At 34.9% G+C, this 25635-nt stretch overlaps 3 protein-coding genes across 3 annotated transcripts; all 3 read right to left on the bottom strand.

Annotated features, from left to right (window-relative positions):
- On the bottom strand, nucleotides 1–837 carry LOC114737076 (ankyrin repeat-containing protein BDA1-like). The gene has a single exon (XM_028924972.1). The coding sequence runs from the start codon at nucleotides 835–837 to the stop codon at nucleotides 1–3; it is 837 nt and encodes a 278-aa protein (XP_028780805.1).
- An 11230-nt stretch (nucleotides 838–12067) lies between these two features.
- LOC114737075 (ankyrin repeat-containing protein BDA1-like) lies at nucleotides 12068–15809 on the bottom strand. The gene is made up of 3 exons (XM_028924971.1): nucleotides 15213–15809; nucleotides 14765–15082; nucleotides 12068–12247 (listed from the first exon to the last, which is right to left on the bottom strand). Exons 1-3 carry the CDS (start codon nucleotides 15807–15809, stop codon nucleotides 12068–12070), a joined length of 1095 nt encoding a protein of 364 aa, XP_028780804.1.
- An 8026-nt stretch (nucleotides 15810–23835) lies between these two features.
- LOC114737074 (delta-latroinsectotoxin-Lt1a-like) lies at nucleotides 23836–25220 on the bottom strand. Its single transcript, XM_028924970.1, has 2 exons — nucleotides 24624–25220; nucleotides 23836–24435 (listed from the first exon to the last, which is right to left on the bottom strand). The coding sequence occupies exons 1-2, from the start codon at nucleotides 25218–25220 to the stop codon at nucleotides 23836–23838; spliced, it is 1197 nt and encodes a 398-aa protein (XP_028780803.1).
- Between the last annotated feature and the right edge of the window lie 415 nt (nucleotides 25221–25635).

Raw genomic sequence — 25635 nt, 5'->3', positions numbered from 1 at the left:
CTATGGTAATACCGCCATCTCTGTAAAAGGTTGATGGAGGACTTGCCAAATTAAAGCTTGATATGTTAATGTAATAATCAAGGTGGCCACCACTAGTATTGCATCCTGAAATAGATGCGATGCATTGCTCTGCAGTTTTTTAGATGCTTTAGGGTCATCACTTCCCTCTCCCTCAATGTTTATATGACGTTCCTCTTTTATTTCGTCACCCTTGTCGTCATCTTCCTTCAGTAACTCTAGTACCTGCGACTGTCCCTTTGCTGCTGCAAGTTGATAGGCACTCTTGCCATTTTGGTCCTGTGCTTTCAAAAGTGTCTGGAAATTTGGAAGTCTTTTGATCCTCTCTGCTAGCACTTTCACAGCTTCAAATTGGTTAGCCTTCACTGCTACATGAAGAACAGTCTCTCCTTTTGCTGTAACTTGTTCCAGGCACTGAGGATATACGCTGATTAACTCTTCCATCACCACGATCTTGCCTTTCTGTGTTGCAGAGTGCAGCGGAGTCCAGCCTTCTTCGTCCTTCACAAGGCACTGATTCACTCCATCATCATCAACATTTGCCTTCAACAGCTCCCTCACTGTCTCAACATGACCTTCAAAAGCAGCCAAGTGCAGTGGGATCATACCTTGTTGGTTTGTCTCTGTGGCTAATGAAGGCATTCGAGTCACAATGTGGTTCACAAAATCTGTTTTCCCACATTGTGCTGCGACATGAAGAGCTGAATCTGCGAAATGAACTGAACATGCTTTCTGCAGTATTTGAGGATCCTCTTTCAAGAGGTTGTGCAGTGTGGTAACATCTCCATATATTGCAGCTCTCACCAACCTCTGGTCCATGGCCTTTAATTTGCTGCACAAATAATCACACTTGTTGCTTTGTTTGATCTCCTGCCTCCACTCCTCTGTATTTATAACTTGACAATGCCATCCCCATATTATCTATTAATATAATCATTGGTCTCTTAAATTTGCCCTTATTTTAGTTTCTGTTCCTCAAGTTCAAACCATAAGTTTTGATCCTAAATGAGCAAAATGGTCCAATTTTTTATTAAATAATAGGGGCCAAAGTTTTAGACTGACAAAATTTTTGAGAAATTAAAACCAAAATGAGGACAAATTTAAAAAACCAAAAATTATATTAACTTTTTATTCATTTTAAGGATGCGATAACTGATTTCATTCACTTTCACTCCAAACTCTCCTTAATATGTGTTCAACAAAATTGATCAACTTCAATTTCTTTAAAAGAGAAGATAATAAATGTCGGATCTCAATTAATTAATTAATTAACTAATTAAAGTAAAAAAAGGTTGAAATTAAATAATTTTAGTTTCATTACTTCAAGAAGATGGGAGCACTATCTTTGAATAGATCATTTTAGTATTTAAATTTCAACGCCGCATGAGGCTTGCTCTAGGTCAAGTGGCTACGAGAAGATAATTTAATTGTGAGTGGATGTGTAAAGTTGAAAAAAAAAAGAGTAAAATTCAAACCCTCTTGATCTGAAATCCATTACTTATTATGTTTAGGTGCCCAAAGCTCACGAGGTGAGGTAGCTTTTTAATTGGAGTTTGGGATCTCAGGCCTTGTTCATCATTACGATGCAATCTAAACTATTCAAGATTTAGTATGCATGGTTCAAATTTAAAATTGTTATTATACAATTTTTTAATAATAAATTTATCTTTTTAAAAAAATGTGAGTTATAAAATTATTTTTATTTTAAATTTTGTAGCCGTTAAAACAAAAAAATTAATTAAAATATGCTTAAGGTCTTTTAATTTAAATTAATTAATTAATATCAATACTAAACATAAAATTTATAACAATTATGCTATTTACGAGGCAGGATTAGTAGTTCACCTAATTTAATCAAATAATTAAAAAATAACCGCTTCATCACTTCATCTCAATCATCATCCTCGATCACATGCGCCATGTAGAATGACTGTACATTGAGTTGGACTCCATTAATTAATTGAAGCTTTTGACAAACTGACATCATTAATCAAATCATATATGTTGGCCCCTTGATTAATTTTACTCACTTCACTAGCAACGAAGTCTTGGTCAACAAATAATTCATGCCGGGTAGGAGATGCATGCCATGTGAAGTTTCCTCATGGTAAATAATGAAGAAATAAAAGTGATTCCATAAGATTGAATATTAGAGTTAAAAAATGTATTTGAGATATTGACTCGTTGACTTTTCATAAAAATAATACATACAAATTAAATGTTCTTTTAATATAAATATTAATATCAAATAATGTAAAATATAGTCATCTAGTCCTATTTATAAAGTAGAGAGAAAAAATTTTTTTACCCTATTTATGGAGCACTTCATTAAATTTTTACTATGAATGTACTATTTTATTGTTTATTTATTATAGTGTAAATAATTTTTTTAAAGGTTCATATAATACATATGAGCAAAGTTGAAAAGTTGTTACATTTTAATGAATAGTTGATGCAGTTTAAGGCTTTTTTTTTTGGGTTAAGGGTCGAAAATTCCCATGAAAATATCACGGGTATTGTTGACCCTTAACCTTTTTTCATTGAAGGTATTTTGGTATTTTCATTAAAAAATTGTGGGTCCCACTACTTAAAAAACGAACGTTAACGACACTGGCATTATTGACCTCTTTTTAAACGTTGATCGGTAGATTTGAACCCAAAGAAAGTTCATGGTATTGGGTGAACTTTTGGTATATTTTTATGGGTGTTTTTGACCCTTAACATTTTTTTTTGTTTGTGTAAAATCTACTAGAAGTGCCTTATAAATAGCATCAGGAAAATATAATTATTTTGCCACATGAGTATATTACATTCGCAAGTTATATCCCCACACTCCCAACCCAATCACATAATTCATAATATTTAATTAAATAGTTAAATAAATAAAAGCTTTTCTTCGTCAGAATAATCTCCACATGCCAGCTAGAAAAATTTACATGGTATGAATCCGTTGACTTTTTATTAGTTCGATACTCCCTCTTTTTTGCACCAAGGTCTTAGGAACTTTGCCTTCGTCTTTTTTACGAGTATATACATGGGATGGGGTCTATGTTTTTGTAATTTCAAATAATTAAACTCTATCAGGGAAAACAAAAGTGTTGGACTAACTCCAAACCTCTATCCATTTGTATATATATTTATTTACACATTATGTGTGTGTAGTTCTCACAACCATCCGCACAACTGAGCTTGCGCAGTAGCAGCAAGCACGTCATTAAATTTTGCAGAATTTGGGCAAGGGTTCAAGGACTTATAAGGCTTTTACTTATAGGTAACCTTTCCGACGTGAGATTCATGACAGATGCTTCTTATATTTACATTTTAGAAATGGCATCCAAACTTCCCTTTGTACTTGCATACATCTAATTGACTTTCAAACTTAAGAAACCTCAGCACTCATAAAAAACTCATTGGTGGTCCTCATTCCAGACTACTCTTATTCTATTGTCCATCCAACAAGGCTGCTTTGGGCAGATTTATGGGTATGGCATTTCAAGCACTACAAAAAAAAACAAGAAGACTTTCAGCAATTATCGCTAAGTTGTTACCACACCGACTATCGCTGATACTTTTCAGCGGAGTCGCTGCTAAAAGTATAAACTTTATTATGATTATTTAACTCTCTTCTTTTCTCACAAGCACGCAATTATAATATCTCACTCTTATTTTACACACACTCATCCCTTCTTCCTTCCCTCTCTCTTACTTTCTCAAACACACACTACATTATCTCTCCCTCTCCTCCTCCCTCTCTCTGACACTAGAACAAGTAAAAATACTTTATTTTGTTAAATTATTGTTTAAATATGATAATTTTTAAAAAAGCTTAAAATAAAAATTTACAATAGACTTTCTGTGGCAACAAAAGAAAGTCACTGCTGCAAGTTACTTTCAGCGACCACATTTGACTTGATGAGTCACCGCTAAAAGCCCTTTTCACGTTGCCACTGAAGTTTACAAGGACATTTTGAGTTGCCACTGAGAGTCATCGTTTGGGAGTCATTTTTTTATATAGTGATGTGATCATCACATGGCTCATTGTTTCATTCCAGAATTGTTATCCCTGTCCTTATAACAACGAGACGAGACAAAAGCCATCGATCACGTCTTTAAATCACCAAGGACTCACAGACTCAATCAACTTTTGGCACGTTTACTCTCAGAAATGGTTCGCTCATTGATCTCAACTAGCCTCTGCTACTATTATGCCCAGAGGACCATGCCAGGGTAAGCTGGTGTTGCACTTGAGGGTCACTAAAATTCGAGGCTCACCTATCACATGACGTTTCTCATTCAAGTTTGAATGTAGAAGCTATGCTCATGAAAATAAGGATACCAACTATGGGAGGAAGCAGAATCGTTACTTGTCATTGTCATTGGTCTAGTTCACTTCACCTCTCTTAATATTCTGTGTTGGCAAGTTCAAACCTTGAGTCCAGTGGTGTCAACTTAAAGGAGGGCATTGAAAGATTGAATTAATCAGGTTGATTAGTTTGTTGTTAGTATTAATCATGTAGTTAGTTGCTAACCCTATAAATATTTATAAAAGGGTTATGTACCGTTGCGTATATTGAGGAAGGGAGGTCGAGTCTCACCCAAAGAAAGGGGCTAGTGTCGATGATTTGTGTCATGCCATTGATAGCTAACAGAAGTAATTTTATAAAGAATTCCTATTTTACTTTTTTTTTGTTTAGTTAACAGAAGTAACTCTCTATCAATATTTCAGAATCTTACTAATATTTAGAATATTGAATGCACTATAAATAAGATTTGTTTATTATTGGACCTTGGTAGTAATTAGCCCATAGTATTAACATACACTTCGAAATCTTAGATTAATCTTGGATGAAATAAATCAGGGAAAGAATAACTACTATGCATGCATACATACATATATTACCATTTAGATCATGATAGAATTCGTTATATTTCAGGATATCTTGTCTTTTGTAAGAGAATGGAAGAATGGTTTTATTGAATCATTCACTTCTCATTCAATACAGAGAAAATACTCATGCAAGTGCAGACCATGAAAACAAGTACGTGGCATGCATACTTCAAGATAGAATCTGGGATCTTACCCCAAAAAAAGAAAAGATAGAATCTGGGATAAGAGAAGCATTTCATTACATTATTATATTCCAAAATAAATGCATTGGCTATGATCCTTCAGATTGCTGACGTGGACGCCTTGTCATGCATCGTTTGACATTATTGCTGTGCTTCGGGAAGATCATCCTTTATTGAGAATGAGAAGAGTGCAACAGCTAAAATTGCAATGGGAAATACCCAACTGCGATTCATTTCTCTCCTTTTTTGATGCTTCACTCTCACTTCCCTCCCCTTCTCACCATCTTCCTTAGTACTTCTAGTACCTGCCGCAGTCATAATCCAATCACCATCAATATACAAATATATTGATCAGATGCACATATTATATACTACTTCTAATCCTTGATATAAGAGCTAGACAAGAAGGTCAATTTTGTTATAAATATAAGATCTCAATCTATTTTGTCTCTTCAATTCATAATTTTCTCCCCCAAGATGTCTCTATTGATTACCCCTCAAGATTTACAAGGTTATCTAGAAAAGCCAAAACCTATTTATTATTATAAATAACTAACTTAACTAATTTTTTTATTATCCTAAAATTAGCTATTTAGTTCTTATATTAAGGATCAAAGATAGTAACGTACCACCTCCCATCCTTAATATTCCTCCGGTCCTAAATATAAAACCCATTTTGTCATGCAAATTACACCACAAAAGGGATCTTATATTTAGAACCGAAAGAATATAAGATCTAGTTGACCAATTTGGGAAGATTGAGAAAGCTAAATAATGAGTTAATTATAGTGTAAGTTACATGATCTCTTTAAAATACTTATGTGTAGCATTAGATTATACATCAGTTACAAATCAGGTAAATTAGTCAACTGAGTCTTATGTTAAGAACTGGAAATAGTAACGTATTTCTCAATATACCTGCAACTGTTCCATTGCTGCTGCAAGTTGATAGTAGAGCCGGTAATACGGGCTGGGCCCACGGGCCCAGCCCGCCAGCCCGCCTTTTTGGGTTGATGTTTTCCCAGCCCGCCACGGTGCGGGCTACTCTAGCCCGCACCGCTTTTGGCCCGCTCCGCCGCGGGCTAGCCTGCCAACTCGCTTTTTTTTTTTTTTTACTTTTTCTGATTTTTAATACATTATATAATATAGTTAAATGATTTTGACCATTAAATTTCATATGGACATTACCTCACCCATATCATTATATATATAATTAATTAAGCACTTCATATATATGTATGGTTATATGAAGAGCACTATCCATCTTTTATTTTTATATCTATTTGTCGTTAGTATGCACGGCTTCATAAGATTAGATAAATATGTGATTTTCATATAGTCATACATACACACACATAAAAGATTTACTTAATTAATTTGGATAAGAAAACTAGTTAAATTAATTATTTATAAAAAATATATATGTTAGTTTTTCTTAAATTTCTTCTAATATTATAAATTAATTCTCTTTTTTTTTATTAGAATCCATTACTCAAGTTTAAAACTCGGAGCCTAATTTCAACATTTCAAATTAGGCTTAACTCATACTAATATAATAAATTTAAAAAAAAAAAATTTAGGCGGGCTGGCCCGCCAACCCGCCTTGGCGGGCTCGGGCTGGCATTTGGTGCGGGCTACTTCAGCCCGCACCGCGGCGGGCTGGCCCGTATCCGCACCGCCAGCCCGCTTTCCCAGGTCTAGTTGATAGGCACTCTTCTTGCCCTTTTGGTCCAGTGCTTTAAACACCTTGTGGAAATTGTGATGCTTGATTCTGTCCGCAAGCATTTTGACAGCTTCAAATTGATCAGCTTTCACTGCTAAATGAAGAACTGTCTCTCTTTCTGCTGTCACTTTTTCCAAGCACTGAAGACATGCGTTGATTAACTCATTAATCACTTTGATTTTGCCATTCTTTGATGCAAGGTGCAGCGGAGTCCGGCCTTCATCGTCCTTTGCAAGGCACTGCTTCTCTACTCCACCATCAAGCTTTGCCTTCAACAATTCCCCCACAGTCTCAACATGACCGTTCAAAGAAGCCAAGTGGAATGGGAACATAGCTTGCTGGTTTCTCTTTGTGGCTACCGAAGGACGCTGGTCACAATCTGCTTCACTGAATCTGCTTTCCCTAGTTTTGCTGCGACGTGAAGCTCTGAATCTTCAAAATGAACTGGAGATGCTATCTCTAGTGTTTCAGGATCTCCATCACTTGCAGCTTTCTCCAACCGCTCGTCCATGGCCTTTGCACCGCAAATTAAATATAATCACACTTGTTGCTCTGTCAACCCCCTTCCTCCACTAGCCCGTGTTTATAACCTCACAGCGGCCTCTGTCACTGTGTTATTTATTTATTCATTTCAAGGATGCAATAATTGACTCGTTCATTTTTGCTATCAACTCTCCTTAGGATTTGTGGATCGACTAAATAAAATTGACCAACTTAATTATGATTTCTTAAAAAAAGAAGGCAATAAATGTTAGGTTTCAATCAATTAATTAAGTTATAGTATTGCCTTTATTCATTTTTGAAGTTTTAATTACTTTTTGTGACTTATTTTGATATACATTTAAAAAAATTTGGAAATTAGCTTTGAATGGTTTTATTTTTCATTATGTTAGGAAGATAGGAACACTTTATTTTTAAATTATAACAGACAATTTTAGTATTTCAAGGCCATATGTCTTGATCTGAGTCAAGTGGCCAAGAGAACATAATTTGAGTTTGGGCACCCTCGACCCACAAGTTGATGTAGTTTTGAATTTGAATTTGGGATCTCAAGCCTTATTTTCTACTTGTCTTATTGCAAATTGTTGGTTTTTAATTTAAATTAATTAGCAAATATAAATACTAAATCATTATATTTTCTAACGTTCAAGTCTTGAAGAGGTTTGACTTGCAGGGTAGGAGATGCCATGTGAGGGTTTCCTAATTAATAATGAAGAAATAAAAGTGATTCGGTAAGATTTATGAATACTAGAGTTAAAAAGTATATAGTTGGATATTTGATTTTTTTGGGGAAGTAATCACTGGTTTGTTTCTTCTGCGTGATTCATGGATTTGAGATATATTGACTTGCACTTGCTAACTTGTCATAAAAATAAAGGGAGAATTATAATGAAATTCTAAGCAAGGAAAACAATTAAAAAACAAGTTCCAGAGGTTGTCATTCTCACTATAAGACTTGTTATTATAGGCTGTTAAGGTTGTTATTGAGATTTTTTAGTAATTATTTTTCTTTTATGGGACTCGATTGTAATTCACCCAAAAAACAATATAGACAAATGGTCTTTTAGTATAAATATTAATATCAAACATTGTAAAATTTATACTAGCTCATCATATTCACTAGTTGGGCCCCCAACTCCCAATGGCATAATTCATCATATTTAATTAAATAATTAAAAATAAATAGAAACGTCACTCCATCGTAATTACGTCTATATGCCAGCTAGAAACATTTACATGGTGTTAATTTGTTGACCTTTTTTTTTTTTTTAATCTCCAAGGCTGACATTATCGGCTTGAGCTTGTAAGCAAGACGAAGCACATAACTTTTTACCTATAAAAGGCACTACAAAAAAATTGACTTTCAGTGGTATAAAAGTTGCTGCTGAAAGTTTTCAGTGGCAACTTGTTGCCGTTAAAAAGTCATTGCCATAGTAACCATGGCTGAAAAATTTCAACAGTGATAAAAAATGCCGCTGCTAAAAGACACTTTCAACAGCCACTTTTACAATTTTCTTTTGGCAGCAACCTTCTTGTCGCCGCTAAAGAACTTTCAGCGGCAACAATCTATCGCCGCTGAAAGTTAGTTGCCTCCAAAAGTGACTTTCAGTTACGATTTTTTTGTTATCGCTGAAAGTGATGTCCAAGAAAAATTGGGCTTATCGACACCACATCATCGCTACCCGCCACCACTCATCACTGCTGGGGCACCACATCATCACTAGCCACCTCCACATCATCGTCAGCCATCTCCACGTCATTGCCACATCACTCCTCCCCTGCCACGTCACTATCCAAATATTTTCACTTTAAATGTGTCTTCTTTAAGGTTCGAACTCATAACCACCTCTTTTCGCATCCGATCTTCTTACTGTTGAGTTGGATTGAATTTGTTTATTACTATTGTAAAATTAAATATATATTATTATATTATACTTTTAGCGGTGATATTAGAAAGTCACCGCTTAAAGTAAAGGCGACACTAATAGTCACCGCTAAAAGTCTACTTTTAGTAGTGACTTTCCAGGGTCGCCGCCTAAAGTCTTTTTTTCCTTTTTTGGTAGTGAGGCTAAATCCGGTCAAAAAAATTAAAGATTATGAAACAAATTACAGAAGGGAGTAAATGGAAAGATATCAAGAGAAAACGGGGTTTGGATCCTCTCAGAATCTTTCTTTTTTCTTTTCTTCTCAGAATCTCATCTCCACTATTGGATCAAATAATAGATAGTTCAAATTTAATATTTTAAAAAACAGATGTCCACCTTCTCTCTCCTATTTATGTAATGTTATAATAATAGTTTTATAAATTATGAAATTTGAACCATTTATCATTTGATCCAATCGTGAAGATCAGATATTGAGAAGAAAATGAGAAAGAAGGATTCTGAGAAGATCCAAACCCAAAAAAGGTGGGTGCTGATAATTAATGTCATTAACTAAACGTCTTAATTGTTGGGAGGAAATTAATTAGATGAATATAGAAGAGGAAGAGAGGAAACTTAATACTCATTATTCAACTCATTAATTTTCAAAGGCATCTACAAAATGAGATGCGTTAAGAGTTATTTATAGCCTCAACTCTAACCCTAAAAATTAAATGCATAATATTCTTAAAATCCAAAAGTTAAATAAAAATAATAATTGATGATAAAAAATAATAATCAAAACTAAAAACCAAATATTCCTAATTAATAATGATAAATATATGCGTGCGTGTGTGTGTGTTTATAAAGTCCTAATCAATCATTGCTCCACGTCCATTCATGGGTGCTACTAAAAAGTTGCTTCATGATATTGGATACACCTTAACTCTTAATTAATGAATTTAAAGCGTATATATGTGAACTTAACAATGCTGGTCAAATTAATGTATAGGTAGGTTTATTGACACACACAGAGGCAAGCAATAAAGTCTTGGTCAATAGAAAATCAGTTATTTAAACAAATGATTTGTGAATAAACTAATGACCAAAACAAGTCAATCAATAAATTAAATGACGTCACGCAGACTCGATAACAAAATAACGTGGGTGGTTGGCCACGATTATTAATAACAATCAAGGGAAGGAATTAAGGAGAAGATGAAACGAATCTTAATAATCGATGGGCTATTATGCCTACCACTTTCTTTGCCTATTATAATGTATGCTTCGTTGTAGCTTTCACTTTACATGAATAAATTTTTTTTACCCCCTTTTTTCCTATACATTCTTCCTTTACTCGATCGTGTCCCTCTACCTCCTCTTGCTTTGTCTGATTTATTGATAAGTTATCTAATATAATTCCTAGAGCAATATTAGAAAAGAAGAGGGGGTGAATTGGGGGTGCGAGATGCAAATGGAGATAGAGATTAAATTAACAAGTATGGCGGAGGCATGTAATCGATACAGCAACTAGAATCTGGATCTTTGCTTAATTAGAAAGTTGATGGGGAGTGTATTTGGGACTCGCCATAGACAAATAGGATAATTCCGTATGTTTCGGGATCTTGTCCTTTGTGAGAGCATGAAATATTTGTTTTATTGAATTATTCCGGGGATCAGTTTTAGTGACCCAGTCAATATTTAAAATTGGGTAATGATACATTTAGTATCCTGATCTTTCTTATGGTGCATACAACAACCTCATCATTTTTTTTAATGCACACAGCACCCTAATCTTATTTTTAACACATCCAGTGCTGTACTGGTCATGGTGTTGGATGTAACTAAATAAACAACATGGGGGTGTTGGATGGACCCAAAAAAAGGAAAAAAAGATTGACTGGAAGAAGATCAAGGTGTCGAAAATCATGAACAATAAAGCCAAAATGGCTGCACACTCCTTGAGGAATTTTATGAGGCCTTCTGATGATCTGTGATTCTGGTTGAGGCGAAGGCAGCCCCGGCCTATTATAGTGCTACCATCTTTGTAAAAGGTTGATGGAGGACTTGCCAAAGTTGGTATGTCAATGTTAAAATCAAGGTGGCCACTACTAGTATTGCATCCTGAAACAAATATGCTACATTGCTCTGCACTTTTCTAGATGCTTCAGTGTCATCATTTCCCATTCCCTCAATGTTTATACAACGTTCTTCTTTTATTTCATCACGCTTTTCATCATCTTCCTTCAGTAACTCTAGTACCTGCTGGTCAAAAAAAAAAAAAAGCCTCTAGCACCTGCCACAGTTATATCCCACGCCACCATCATAAATAGTCAAACATGTATACTGATGAATGCACATATTATATACTACCTCTTATCCTTAATATAAGAAGATAACTAATTTGAAGAGATTAAAGAAATTAGTTAAGTTGGTTATTTGTAACAAGTGTGTTGACTTCCCTAAACTGCCATCTTTAATCATGTGTAATGGAAATAGTTCTTGAGAAAAAAATTTTATAATCAATAAGGATATTTTGGAGACAAAATTTATAAATTGGGAGACAAAGCGAATTGAGATCTTATATTTAGGACGAAATTCAACCCCCTACGGACTCTTATATTAAGAACTAAAGGTAATATTTCTTAATACATATATATACACTAGCAATTGCTTCTTTGCCGCTGCAAGTTGATCGGCACTCCTGCCTTTTTAGTCCTAGCCTCCTAGGCTTCAAGCACTGCGTGCAAATTGTGATGTCTGATGCTGTTAGCTGGCACTTACACATCTTCAAATTGATTAGCCTTCACTGCTAAATGAAGAACAGTCTCTCCTTTTGCTGTAACTTGTTCCAAGCACTGAGGACATGCTGTCATTAATTCTTCCATCACCCTCATTTTGCTTGCTGTGATGCACAGTGCAGCAGAGTCCAGCCTTCTTCATCCTTCACAAGGCACTGATTCACTCCGTCATCATCAAGTTTTGCCCTCAAAAGCTTCCTCACTGTCTCAACATGACCTCCTAAAGAAGCCAGGTGCAGTGGGATCATACCTTGCTGGTTTGTCTTCTCTGGCTAATGAAGGCATTTGAGTCACAATGTGGTTAAGTAAATCTGCTTTCCCTGATGGTGCTGCAACATGGAGAGGTTAAGCTGCAAAATGAACTGAACATGCTTTCTCTAGTATTTGAGGATCCTCCTTCAATAAAATTTTATTTGCTAGATCATTTGGTGAGAAAACTGATAGTTTAATTAAATTGATAACAAGTAGCAAAAATATTTTTGAAAATTATCATTATGGGACGCTAATCACGGACCCGTTGTGCTCTGAAAACTATAATTTGTCTCTATATTCAACTCTTAATTATATATATAATCCGCAATCCCCTAACACCCATAAACAAAGGCATTAATAATCAGATCAAGATTTTTTTTTCATTGAAGGAAATTTCATACGATCTCATTTGATAGAACTTTTTTATTATACTTCATGGTGATCCTTATTCTTACTTTTTGCAGTCATCAACATAATAAACTTCATAAACCATCTTAATTTGCAACCATTTAAAGTAGTGAGAAACTTGAGTCTTACCCTTTTTTATGAAGATTAAGGTTACAAGTTTGAATAACGATAGAGTTTTAGTAATCATAATTATGTACAGAACCCATAAGTTTGAAAGAACAACTTCCGCTTTTCCTTTGCTCAAAGTATTTAATCAACCCCATCATGTGCGTTCCAACAAGCCACTTGTTAACTTAAAACAATTTACTCTAATTAAATTCCTCTTGTCACAAAATTTCACAAACACTTTACCGACATAAGATCCAGATAATATTATCAAACTTTTCACCTTTCACTCTCTTGCCCAGTAATGCTCAAGTCCAATTTTTCACCGAGTTTCAATATAAAAGAAGTATCTCTCACTTCTATTGAGTCTATGTCACTTCAATCACAGCTTACCATTCACTCAAATTTTATTGTTCCCTTAAACATTTCGTCAAACATTTGCCATGCATCGAAGTTAAAATTAACAAAATAAGTTTCCTCTTATAACGCCAACCTTGGTTGGCTAGAATTTCAGCAACAGTCTAACTAAATTCTTCTCCTACACATATAACAAACACCTTGGGCGCAACTATAATTTAACAAATTCACCAAACATATTAAACTACAATTTCAGCTTGTTTAAGCTTCTATCATTCCTCCTACACCACGCAGAGCATCACAGAAACAACCTCAAATAAATTATTGCAGCTCCATGTATTCCAAAAACTCACACGGCAGTCACATAAATGAAAGAAAAATACCACCACATACACGCATACATTGAGTAGAGGAGCAGGAGGAAATGAATCAAATAATCTCGACCATACATAATAGTAGCAACGAAACAGGGGAAGAAAAATGAAGTGAAGATTCCTCTCACACACTACTATGCAAGTTAAGGAAGAGAGAGGAATTTGAGTTTAGCTAAAGCTTCACTAGCAGTGGCATTGAAGGAAGAAGTAAGAGGCGCAGCGTAATCCTTCTCCAAACCACCAGAACACCAACATCAAAAGATAGATCAAATGATGGAGCTTGAAGAAGAGGAACACAGCTCCGAATTTGCAAGACCGGCGAAACCACGATACGCGCACACCCGCCACAAAAAAGAGAGGGAGGACTATGGAAGGGAAGCCAGCGACACTGGGGTTTCTAAATGCCCATACAGTTCATTTTTTCCAGATGGATATCTTACGAAAGTGGATTTTTTTAGACTCTGGTTTTAGTAATCTTAATAGTACTAAAGCCAAAATTAACCCTTACCTAGAATGAGCCAAATTCGAGCCTCAAAATTAGATAATAGCCTTCAATGTTAGTTCACAATAAATGATAAAGATACTAAACCTCTTGTGTAAATTACACAAAATATGTGAGAAGCTTTTTTTTTTTCTTTTTTTTAATCCATTGAAATGAATCTCAAATGACATATAACAAGGAAAAGGCGAGGAAAACCGAAACATAGTTCCGGATAATTCAGGATGTTGTACATTAATTTGTGAGAGCATATGAAAGGTTTGTTTTATTGAATCATTCCCTTCTCATTCAATTTGGAGCACATGTTCAGATGCAAGTGAATACCACACAGAGCCCATTAAAACAAGTGACATCCATTCACGAACATAATATGTGGGGAAGGAGAAAGATTTCATTACATCTATATATATTACAAAACAAATTCATTATACATTGGAAATAAATAATCCTTCACCTTGCTTATGGTGTGAACACCTTGTCATGTTTCCATCTTAATCTTAACGCCATTGTTTTGCTAATTTGTAAAATGTGCACCTAATTGATGGTTGTAATAATAACGCGGCACCTGCAGCCACTATCACCCAAAAGACCATTGTAAGATATACAAGGTTATAGTTGATAGCCGTGAGCAACCAGCAATAATGCAGGATGAGGCACACCATGAGCAGCCACTACTCAATGTATGCGTGTATGTGGATGAGTAACATCCACCTTCGGGCCCGTAAAGTGATAAACACGACGGCGATCGATTGGACGAAGATCGTGGTGTTGAAAATCAAGAAAGTAGAAAGCACCACAGCCGGACAGCTCTTCAGGAGGTCTACGATATTTGAAGTATGTTTCGAGGAGTGAAGGCAGTCCCAGTCTATTTTAGTGCTGCCATCCTTGATCAAGGTTGATGGAGGATCTGCCACTGCTTGGTATGTCAATGTTATGATCAAGGTGGCCACTATCAGTATTGCATCATCCCGCTTCGACTGCATTTTCTTGCTGTCCTTGCTCTCCTGTTTTCTGCATTCTTCACTCTCACTCTCCTCCCCCTCCACGTTTATGCAACGTTCCTCTCTTATTTTGTCACCCTCCTCATCATCTTCCTTTAGTACCTCTAGTACCTGCAGCCACAGTTTTATATGTGTGTGTGTGTGTGTGTGTATGCATGTATGTATTCCAGTCAACATATCTGAACACTCGTATATATTCATTACATGCACATACATATTGTACTTTCCTTAATACATATACCTGCGACTCGTACTGTTTCTTTGCTGCTGCCAGTTGGTAGGCACTCTTGCCTTTTTGGTCCTGGGCTTTCAACAGTATGTGCAAATTGTGACGCTTGATGCTGTCCGCTAGCACTTTCACAGCTTCAAATTGATTGGCCTTCACTGCTACATGAAGAACAGTCTCTCCTTTTGCTGTAACTTGTCCCAAGCACTGAGAACATGCGCTCATTAACTCTTCCATCACCATGATATTGCCTTTCTGTGATGCACAATGCAGCGGAGTCCAGCCTTCTTCATCCTTTAGAAGACACTGATTCACTCCATCATCATCAAGCTTTGCCTTCAAAAGCTCCCTCACTTTCTCCACATGACCACCTAAAGAAGCTAAGTGCAGTGGGATCATACCCTGCTGGTTTGTCTCTCTGGCTAACGAAGGCTTCCGAGTCACAATCTGCTCCACAAAATCCGCTTTCCCGCATAGCGCTGCAATATGAAGAGGTGAATCTGCAAAATGAACTGAACATGCTCTCTCCAGTATTACAGGATCTGCCTCCAATAGGTTGAGCAGTGTGGTAACATCTCCATCTCTTGCAGCTTTCACCAACCTCTCATCCATGGCCTTTGCACTATACAAAGAATCACACTTTGCTTACTGCTTTTTTTAATTTGTTTGATTACCTGACTATACAATCTAGAATTCCTTATATTTCTGTCTGTGCATATATACCTTGCTCCAATATTAATCTATCTCCTATTATTCCAAGCGTTCGTGTTCCCGTCAAGTACTGTGTATGTGATAGCCTTCCTTTACATTTGGAATAAAGTTATATTATCAAAGTGATGAATAATTCTCATTATAGAAAAGTTCATTAGATCTATCAACATCACTCTCTATGTGAGAATTCATCTTTACACTGTGTGGGATTAGTTTTTTCCATCCTCATATCCTCTGTATCATGAATTTTGGTTCTTGGTGGCTTGGTGTAGGGCTCTAATTCTCAGGGTTGGCCAAACGGTGGCCGATGAGATTGTGGGAGGCTGCGTTTCGGACGATGATGAGCAATGGTTCGATAGAGGAGGCAATCAATGGTTCAAATTTGAAAGACTTGTTCCCCCAAAATTAGGGCTTTGTGGTATTTTAATAATAAAAATATAGATACAGAATGCTTCATTAACCCAGATACAGAATCTAGCTGGGAACTAAACCACAATTGTGAACCATGAGCTTTCACATGCTTGGACAGGATTTTAATATCAACATATGCGACACTTAAAGGCAGAATTCAATCCCAATATTTTAGCATCAATGTGAAACACGTTTGACAGAATCTGAATATAGAGTTATTGACCGAAATCTTTGATCAACCCTGTGCTCTACTTTTCAGCTCACGACAAAACTACAAGCTGAAGCTGTTGAGAATATAAATGGGGTTTCTAAACAAAACATTTACCACACGCGGCATTTTTCAGCGCAAGTTAGTGATATGTTTTGGGGACAAAAGTCACTGCAAAGGACAAAATTAAAAAAAAAATATTAAATGTTCAGACAAAACTCAAAATAAAGCTTATATATTGGACCAGATATTTCTTCAAAAGTGAAGCTTATAGTATTAATTAGAAAGGTGGCTAACTATTTACGAGATAGGGAGAGAATGACATATACTGCCTCATATATTTTCTTTCATCATTTATTCATTTATAGTCTCCATCAATTATTCTCATAATAAATAAAGACATATTTTTTAAAAAATGCATTTCTTATTTGAAAAATATATATAAATTCCTTACCTAGTTATTATTTTTAACTAGTTTTAACTGCTTGTTCATTAAGGGTTTGTTTGGTTCAACGAAGGAAAATGGGAGGGATTTTAATAGAAAGAAGGAGAAGGGGAGGAGAGGAAAATTTTTAATAGAGGAGAGGGATTTTAATGTTACTTTGTTTGGTTCAGGAGGAGAGGGGAGGGGAAAAATTTTTATATAGACAATTTTATCCTTATTTTATTTTTGTATAATAAAATATTTTTATATGCATTTTGAAATAAAAAAGAATACTAACATTATTATCATATAATATTACATATATTAACAATATTTTTGTGACGTATTAACATTTTATATATATTATTAAAAGTATTATTATATGTATAATATAATATAAATCTATATAACTATTACAACAATAAGATGCTGGGGAACGGGTTTCACCGAAATTTAAAAAAAAAAAATGAGTTGCGAACAGAGACAATTGAAAAAGAATAAAAAGAGACGGTGAGCTTGAAGTAGCAGAAAGAGTAGAGCTGGGAATCAGGGCTGGTGGGCTTAAAAGGGCATGCCCTCCAGGACTGAAATTTAAAAAATACCCTGATTTGCTAGGCCCGGTCCTTAAACTAGAGGGCTCAGGGCCGGCCCGTGGGCTTTTGGCCCGTTTAAGAAAAAAATATTATTTTTTATATTTATCATCTTTTTATAAAAAAATAAAAATAAACAATGAAATTATTAATAAAAGACATAAATATGAATAAAATTAAGTCACAAATATAAAATATCCTCATATATAAATATCCATCAACATCCAAGAACATCTAAAACATTTATTAACAAGATAACAACATCCAAGAGTTTTATCTATAGTGCAATTGTATAATAAATAAACATTATTATTAATCTCTTAAAACTTCATAATCATTATAATTAATTACTCTTCTTTATAAGTATGATTTTCTTTCGTAACAAAAATATCAAGTTTTTCTTCTTTATAGGAATTTTACTTTTAAATTTTTCAATCTAGATATTATTTTACTTTAATGTGAGAAATATTGTTGTTGAAACTCATGAATTTCTAATTCAAATTATAGAATTACATGTTATATAAGTATAAAAATACTCTATTATCAAATATATATATATATAGTTCAAAAATATCAATGCATATAATATAAATCAAATCATTATTAAAATCCAAATTAACCCATTTTTTTAAAAATTTAATTGGATAAATTATTGTCTAAAACTAAATTTAATTTTAAAATGATAATAATAACTAAATATTTGAAATATTATTAACAATGTAAAAAATTAATAACATTAGAATTATATAAAAAAATTTACAAAACAAAAAAATTATAAAATGGCTTAAACAGGCCGGCCCAGAGCCCTCCAGGGACGGTCCTTTTAAGCCCTCGGCCCTCCAGGACCAGCCCTTCAAAACTTATTTCCCATTTAAAGAGAAAAATATCAAGCCCGACCCTCATAATTTTAAGACTTAAACAAGCTCAGCCCAACAGGCTCGGCCCGTTTTCCGGGCTCTAAGAGAGAGAGAGGTGAGCAGCAACACCATGTTCGAGTCCAAGTGAGGAGGAGAAAGAAGATGAAGATTTAGAGTCGGAGAGCTAATGAGAAACATGAGAATACAAGAATGGCAGGGATAAAATTGACTGAAAATAACCTAAAATTTCTCTTCCTCGCAAAAAATCTCAATTTTAGAGGGAAGAAAGAAGAAGGAAGGAGAGAGAAAAAAGACAAAATATTTCCCTCCCCTCCCTTCTATTTTTCCAACCAAACACAGTGACTTCTTCCCTCCCCTCCCCCTCAAAAACCCTGAACCATACAGTGTGTGAATGTAATTTTTTATACGAGCGGAGGGAGTATAATGTCTTTTTCACTTCGTCCCATTTTTTGAAATAATTATCATTTTAAAGTGGCGCACATAAATTTAAAAATATAAAATAAGCTGGACCATAACAAAATTCAATAATAATATTGAACTAACACTCGTTATATTACCCTTATTTCTAATTTTTCATATAATTATTTCCGTACAAATACAGGATGAAATAATTAATTGAAATTTCAAAACAAAAAGAAAATGTAGGAAAAGAGAAAGATTTCTTCTCCAGTGACTTGGCAGTTAAAAAGTTGTAATATTAGATTACTTCCCGATCACATTAATTCCTAATCCTGATTTAGTCCTAAACCTATTATAATACGTAAAGATTAAACAAATCCCTCTTTTTTACGCGTGGGGTCTTTTGTTTTTTGGTTGGAAGACTTCTTTTGAATTGTCTACTGTATTAATTGTCTTTTTTTACAAAGGTATGTTTTATTAATGACAAATGCATATTTTATAATTAAATGTGTGTGAATTTTAGGACATATTGAATTAAATTTTGTGTATTTTATTTTTTATTTAATTATAGGATAATTAAAAAATCTATTGGCTTTCTTTTTATTTTGTAAGAAATATTATAACATTTGACGCAGAAAAAATTAGGGACAAAAAAAGAGGGGTAAAAGAGGTGGGCCTGCGAAAAGAAAAGGACTTAAGGAGCAGGCTGCAATTTCAGTTTATTGTGCACTAAAGTGGGGGGGGGGGGGGGGAAAAACCGGAGAATTGAATTTTTTTAAAAAAAAAAGTTGGACCTGGCATTAACATTGGAATAAACGCGGTAAGGCCGCGGCTAATTGTGGATTTGTGGTCAAAATCGGCTGCCTCACTGGGGCTGATATATTCTGGGTGAGTTTGACAACCTTCATAACCACTCCAAAAAAAAGGAAACACTAACATGCTAGTCCTCATGGCTTTACTAATTTCTGAATCAAGTCCTTGTATTTTTTTTTTTTTTCCTTTTTATCGAATCCTTATTGTTTGCTCACTTTTAGTATCAGTTCCTCCGTTACACACACCATTACTTGAAGCTGTGAGAGAGAGAGAGAGAGTGATGTCGCGCTGAGCAACAGTAAGGACACATCTTCCTCTCCTGTGAGGCTGCAACACTTCTCCCTCAACTTCTCTCTCCCGTCTCAGTTGTAATATTACCCTCCTCCTCATTCTTGTTAAGCTTACCTCTCCTGGTGATCAATATCTTTGCAATTTCTATGGCTCTTCGTCTTCTTCTTCTTCTACTCTGGATATGAATGAGAGAGAAAAAGTGAAAGTGAGAGAGCGATCTCATAGCGAGAGAGCGATCTTATAGTGAGAGAGACAAAGCAGTGAAGAGAAAATGAAGGGAAGGGATGGACCATCAGTGCTGAAGAACTCTTCAGTTGATTTGATAAAATGGAAAATCCGAGAGAGGGCCAAGAGTGTCGCTGTTGGTTTCTGAGACCAAATGAAAGATCAAAAATGATTTTTCAGTTCGGATAAGGGAATTAACTTGACTAGCTTCACTACAAGCAGGTTGCTAGCAAAGAAAACAAATTATATTATATTTTAGTTGTTTGACTATGCAATATTGTCGTCAGTCATAAAGGTGCAAAGAGGAAAATTCATGAAAGAGATGAAAGTCCACAATTTATACTTTTGAAGAGAGAGAGAGAGTGAGGGAGGTGGGATGCAAGATAGAAGAAAGAAAGAAAGGGAAGGAGTGTTTTTGTAGAAAAAACAAATGAAGATAAGTTGATGAAGTCTCAACATCTCCTTGCATACGGGAATGTGCTAATTCGAGAATAACACAGAGAGAGAGAGAGAAGGACTGAGAAGGTAGCAAAGGCTTAGCTGAAATGTAAGTCCGGTACAAAGAGAATTAAAATAAGATCTCGGGAAAAAAATTATAAAATAAGTATCATTTCTTACTTTAAAACTTGTTACTCCTCCGATCTTAATTATAAGACCCAATTGATTTATTGGAGGAGATTAAGGAAGTAAGTTAAGTTGGTTATTTATAATAAATAAGTGTTGTCATTCCTAAATTACCCTTGCTAATTAAGTATATTGGTTAAAACTATCATTATTAGAAGGATTATCTTGAAAAAAATGCATAAATATAAGAGACAAAATAGATTGGGGTCTTATAATTAGGACAAAATAAAAAGTCAAATGGAGTCTTATAATAAGGACCGGAGGAGTATTATATATTGTTCAGGTTGTTATTGGACTTTTTAATAATTATTTCTTTTTAATAGGATTTGAGTATAATTCTTCCCTGTAAAAATGAGAAAGAAGAGGGTGCCATTACCGCTGAGAGAGAGACAATGGTGTTTGTTTGCTGAGATTGAGTGGAGGAGGGAGAGAGAGGCGGAGCAGACTGGATGCAGGGGAGAACCAGAAGAGGCAGAGAAGACGCATGCTTCGTCTCATTTAGTGCCGCGTCACTCTCCCAGTTAAAGTAACGGCGTCGGTAACGGAGGGATTTATATTAAAACCAAGCAAATAATGAAGATTGGATAAAAAGGAAAAAAATTACAGGAATCTAATTCAAAACTCGATAAAACTATAAGAACTAACCAATTAATTTTTCTGAAAAAATATTTTTAGCTAAATTGAGATGAAATTTATTTTATATATTTATCTCAAACGCTGTGAAATTACGGCTAGTCCAAATACTTTCCAAACCCAACCATGCTTCTCAGAAAATGAGAATTAAACAGACCTGAATTTAATATAAATTTATATGCTATGCTGTTTATTATAATTTTCAGTTAATAGATTTATAATTTCACATCCATTTAATGATTTTTGTTAGATTATAATGATTTAATGTGATATGTTAATTTGACATTGCCAATGCAAGTATAGCTGGGAATACGGGCCAGCCCGCCACAACCCGCGGGTTATGCGGTGCGGGTTGGATCAGCCCGCATTTTGGCGGGCTGGAAAAGTCCCAACCCTAACCCACCACAGCAGGTTGCCCGCCAGCCCCCCATCCTTTTTTTTTTAATTCTCAATTTTTAAATCTTATTTTTATTTAATTTTTAAACTAATAGATGGTGATCCAAAATTTCAAAAGTAATCACAAGTATAAATTATATTTAACCACATTTAAAATAGTCAATATAAATATAAAACAATATATTATAAATATTTTACATGACTAACATTCAACATTAACTTATCAAGTGATAAATTTTAAAATTTTTTTATACAAATGTCATGTTTGATACAAAACACTATCTCTTAATAAATTAGAAGTGTATTTATCTAACTTTTTTTAAAGTTCATTCACCATATTTTTCTAAAATACTTTTTTTCTGTAATAAATATTATCTTGTATTTAATTGTAGTTATTAAATTTTTGCTGCAAATATAGTATGCTTATTTTTAAAAAATATTTATTGTTTACATATGTATTATGTAACATGAAAATTGAGATGTAAATGAGAGAAGAAAAATTTCAAATATAATAATATATTATTTATGTGAAAAAATTTTAAAAAAAAAAGATGGCGGGTTAGGCGGGCCAACCCGCCAACCCACGGGCTAGCCTGCCACAGCTCGCGGGTTATGTGGTACGGGCTAGAGCAGCCCGTATTTTGACGGGCTGGCAAAATGCCAACCCTAACCCGCTCTTTTATGGCGGGTTGACGGGTTGGCCCGCGGGCTCCAACCCATATTCCCGGCTCTAAATGCAAGTTAGGCAGCACCCTCGCTTATTAATTCCCTGCTACTAAAAATACGATTTAAAATAATGAGATTATTAGATTTTAAGTAACATGTCATGATCTAACATGATTTTAAATTACATATAATCTTGTATAATATTCACAACCAATTTGAATAAGAAATACAAAATATATCATTGTCAATACGCAATGCCTATAAGACAATGTACATTGGCATCTCAAGCGAGTTGCATAGAAGATCTCTCTTAGTTATATGTCAGTTGTCCATCTATGTTTTCCTCTTGCTTTTCCAATTTCCTGGTAGCAAAAATATCACTTTATCATCATGTAAATTATTCCGATGAGTAACAAGCTCTTTCAGATATACACAGCCCTTTCGCGAAAAATTTTTAGATGAAAATGTCATTTGACCTAATTTAATGTAATTTTTTTCAAAATAAGATTTTTTGTATTTTTAAAACTATGAGTTGAAAATTTTAGACCTAGATTATAAAAACTATATTTACATGATGCAGATCTCACTGCAAGGATAAGGATGATGATCACCAAAACTAGGTAGTTTTGACAAATAATGAGCAAAAAGTATTAGAGAATTCTGAATATTTCAAGATGTTGTCCTTAGGACCTGGTTTGAGTACTTATTAAGGGGGATCGATGAGTATCTAAACTCATCATATTTGAACCATTCTGATTTAATATGAATGGCCCTAATTCAAAATTTTCAAATATTTATATTTTTTAAGAAATGACAATTAAGAGATTATCTTTATTTTAATTATATACTACTAAAATAATTATTTTAAAAAACATAAAACCATTCAAATCATATCTAAACAATCCAAATTTGATGAGCTTGAGTTTCTCATCATTCGGTTGTCTTGACTCTTGAGCATGAAAGGTTTGCTTCATTGAATCATTCTTTTTCATTCAGTTTAGAGCAAATACTGATATGCAAGTGAATCCATACAACCCATTATAACAAGTATGTGGCATGCTTGCATAAACATAAAATGTAGGAAAAGAGAAAGATTTGATTACATTAACCCTATGTTTGGTATGAGAGAATTAAAAGAGAAGTGACAAGAAGAAAAATTTTAATTAGCTCAATTAAAAAAATTGAAAAGTGGGTTATAAATTTTGATAAAAAAAAAAAGATGTAAGATAAAAATGTAAGCAAAATTAGTTAAAAGCTTTTAATCCTATTTTTCTAATTTTTTAAATTGAACTCATTAAAACTTTCCTTCCCCTCCCTTTCCCTCCATTTCCCACATATCAAACACACCCTAAATTCTAAAACAAATTCATTATATGTTGGTTAAGATCCAGGTTGCTGATGGTATGGACACCTTGTCATCTATCCATTTTAATTTTGGCGCCATTTTTCTTGCCAACATACTTGCCAGGTGTGAGATTTGTTCTTTGGCTCGTGACCATAACAAGAAAACGAGCCCTATCAGTGAAATGGCAACAAAAAATTTTGGACATATATCATCGTGTAAAGCCGCGAGCAAGATGACATAACATGCGACGAGGAAGAACGTGATCACTGGCAAAGGACCCATTCTTGGGCCCAGCGCCAAAGTGGGAACCACGACGTGGATTGACAGGAGGAAGATCATGGTGTTCATAGTCAAGAACCAAAAAAGCAACCAGTTTTGAGTACCGTCTGCCGTAACTCTGCCGTCTTTAACAAAGACTGATGGAGGATTTGCCAAAGCTTGGTACGTCAATGTTATAAATAAGGCGGCCGCCACTCGTATTGCATCCTCCTGCGACTGCCCTTCCTTATTACTTTCCTCTTTTTCAGATGCTTCGTTATTACTCCCCTCCCCCTCCACGTTTATTCGACGCTCCTCTCTTATTTCACCACCCTCCTCCTCCTCTTCCTTCAATACCTCTAGTACCTGATGCCACACTTATATTCCAATCAGCACGAACACTCAGATATATTGATCAGATGCACAGCAAATTATATACTATACTTCTGGTCCCAATTATAAGATCTATTTTGTGGTGGAATTTACACTGCAAAACTAGATCTTATATGTATTTATTAGGACCAAAAGTCGTATTTCTCAATGTGTGTGTGTACCTGGTACTGTCTCTTCGCTGCCGCCAGTTGATAGGCACTCTTGCCTTCTTGGTCCTGCGCTTTCAACACTGTCTGGAAATTTGGAAGCCTTCTGATCCTCTCTGCCAGCACGTTCACTGCTCCAAATTGATTGGCGTTCACTGCCAAATGAAGAACAGTCTCTCCTTTTGCCGTCACTTGTTCCAGGCACTGAGGACATTTACTGATTAACTCTTCCATCACCATGATATTGCCTTTCTGTGATGCACAGTGCAGCGGAGTCCAGCCTTCCCTGTCCATCACAAGGCACTGATTCACTCCATCATCTTCACCAAGATTTGCCTTCAACAGCTCCCTCACTGTCTCAACGTGACCTTGTAGAGAAGCCACGTGTAATGGGATCATGCCTTGCTGGTTTGTCTCAGTGGCTAATGAAGGCATTCGAGTTACGATGTGGTTTACAAAATCTGCTTTCCCTGATCTCGCTGCAACATGAAGAGGTGAATCTGCAAAATGAACTGAACACGCTTTCTCCAGTATTTGAGGATCCTCCTCCAATAGGTTGTGCAATGTGTGAACATCTCCATCTATTGCAGCTTTAACCAGCCTCTGGTCCATGGCCTTTGCTCCACAAATAATCACACTTGTTGCTTTCTTTAATCTTTGCAACAACCACTCTTCCTCTACTTGTCAACGCGGCTCCCTTGTATTTATAACCAACCTCACACTATGGCGTTACCGTGTGATACTTATTTATTTATTTGAAAGAGAAGACTTGTTGACTTGTCACGAGAATAAAACTGGACATTTACCCTATAAATATTAACATCACTTCATGTAAAATATATGATACTATCTCCGGTACTTAATATGAGACCTCATTTGATTTTTATTTTAATCTTAAATATAAAACCCAATCCACTTTGTCTCTAATATTTATGTATTTTTTTTAAGATAGTCCTTCTAATAATAATAGTTCTAGCCAATACATTTGATTAGCAAAGATATTTTAGGAAAGACAATACATATTTAT

This window comes from Neltuma alba, unplaced genomic scaffold (assembly GCF_004799145.2).
Source record: "Neltuma alba isolate B1F8T4 unplaced genomic scaffold, ASM479914v2 tig00013403_pilon, whole genome shotgun sequence".
NCBI classification, from domain to species: Eukaryota; Viridiplantae; Streptophyta; class Magnoliopsida; order Fabales; family Fabaceae; genus Neltuma; species Neltuma alba.
The sequence above is the reverse complement of the archived record's forward strand: the minus strand, read 5'-3'. Positions and strand labels throughout refer to the sequence as shown.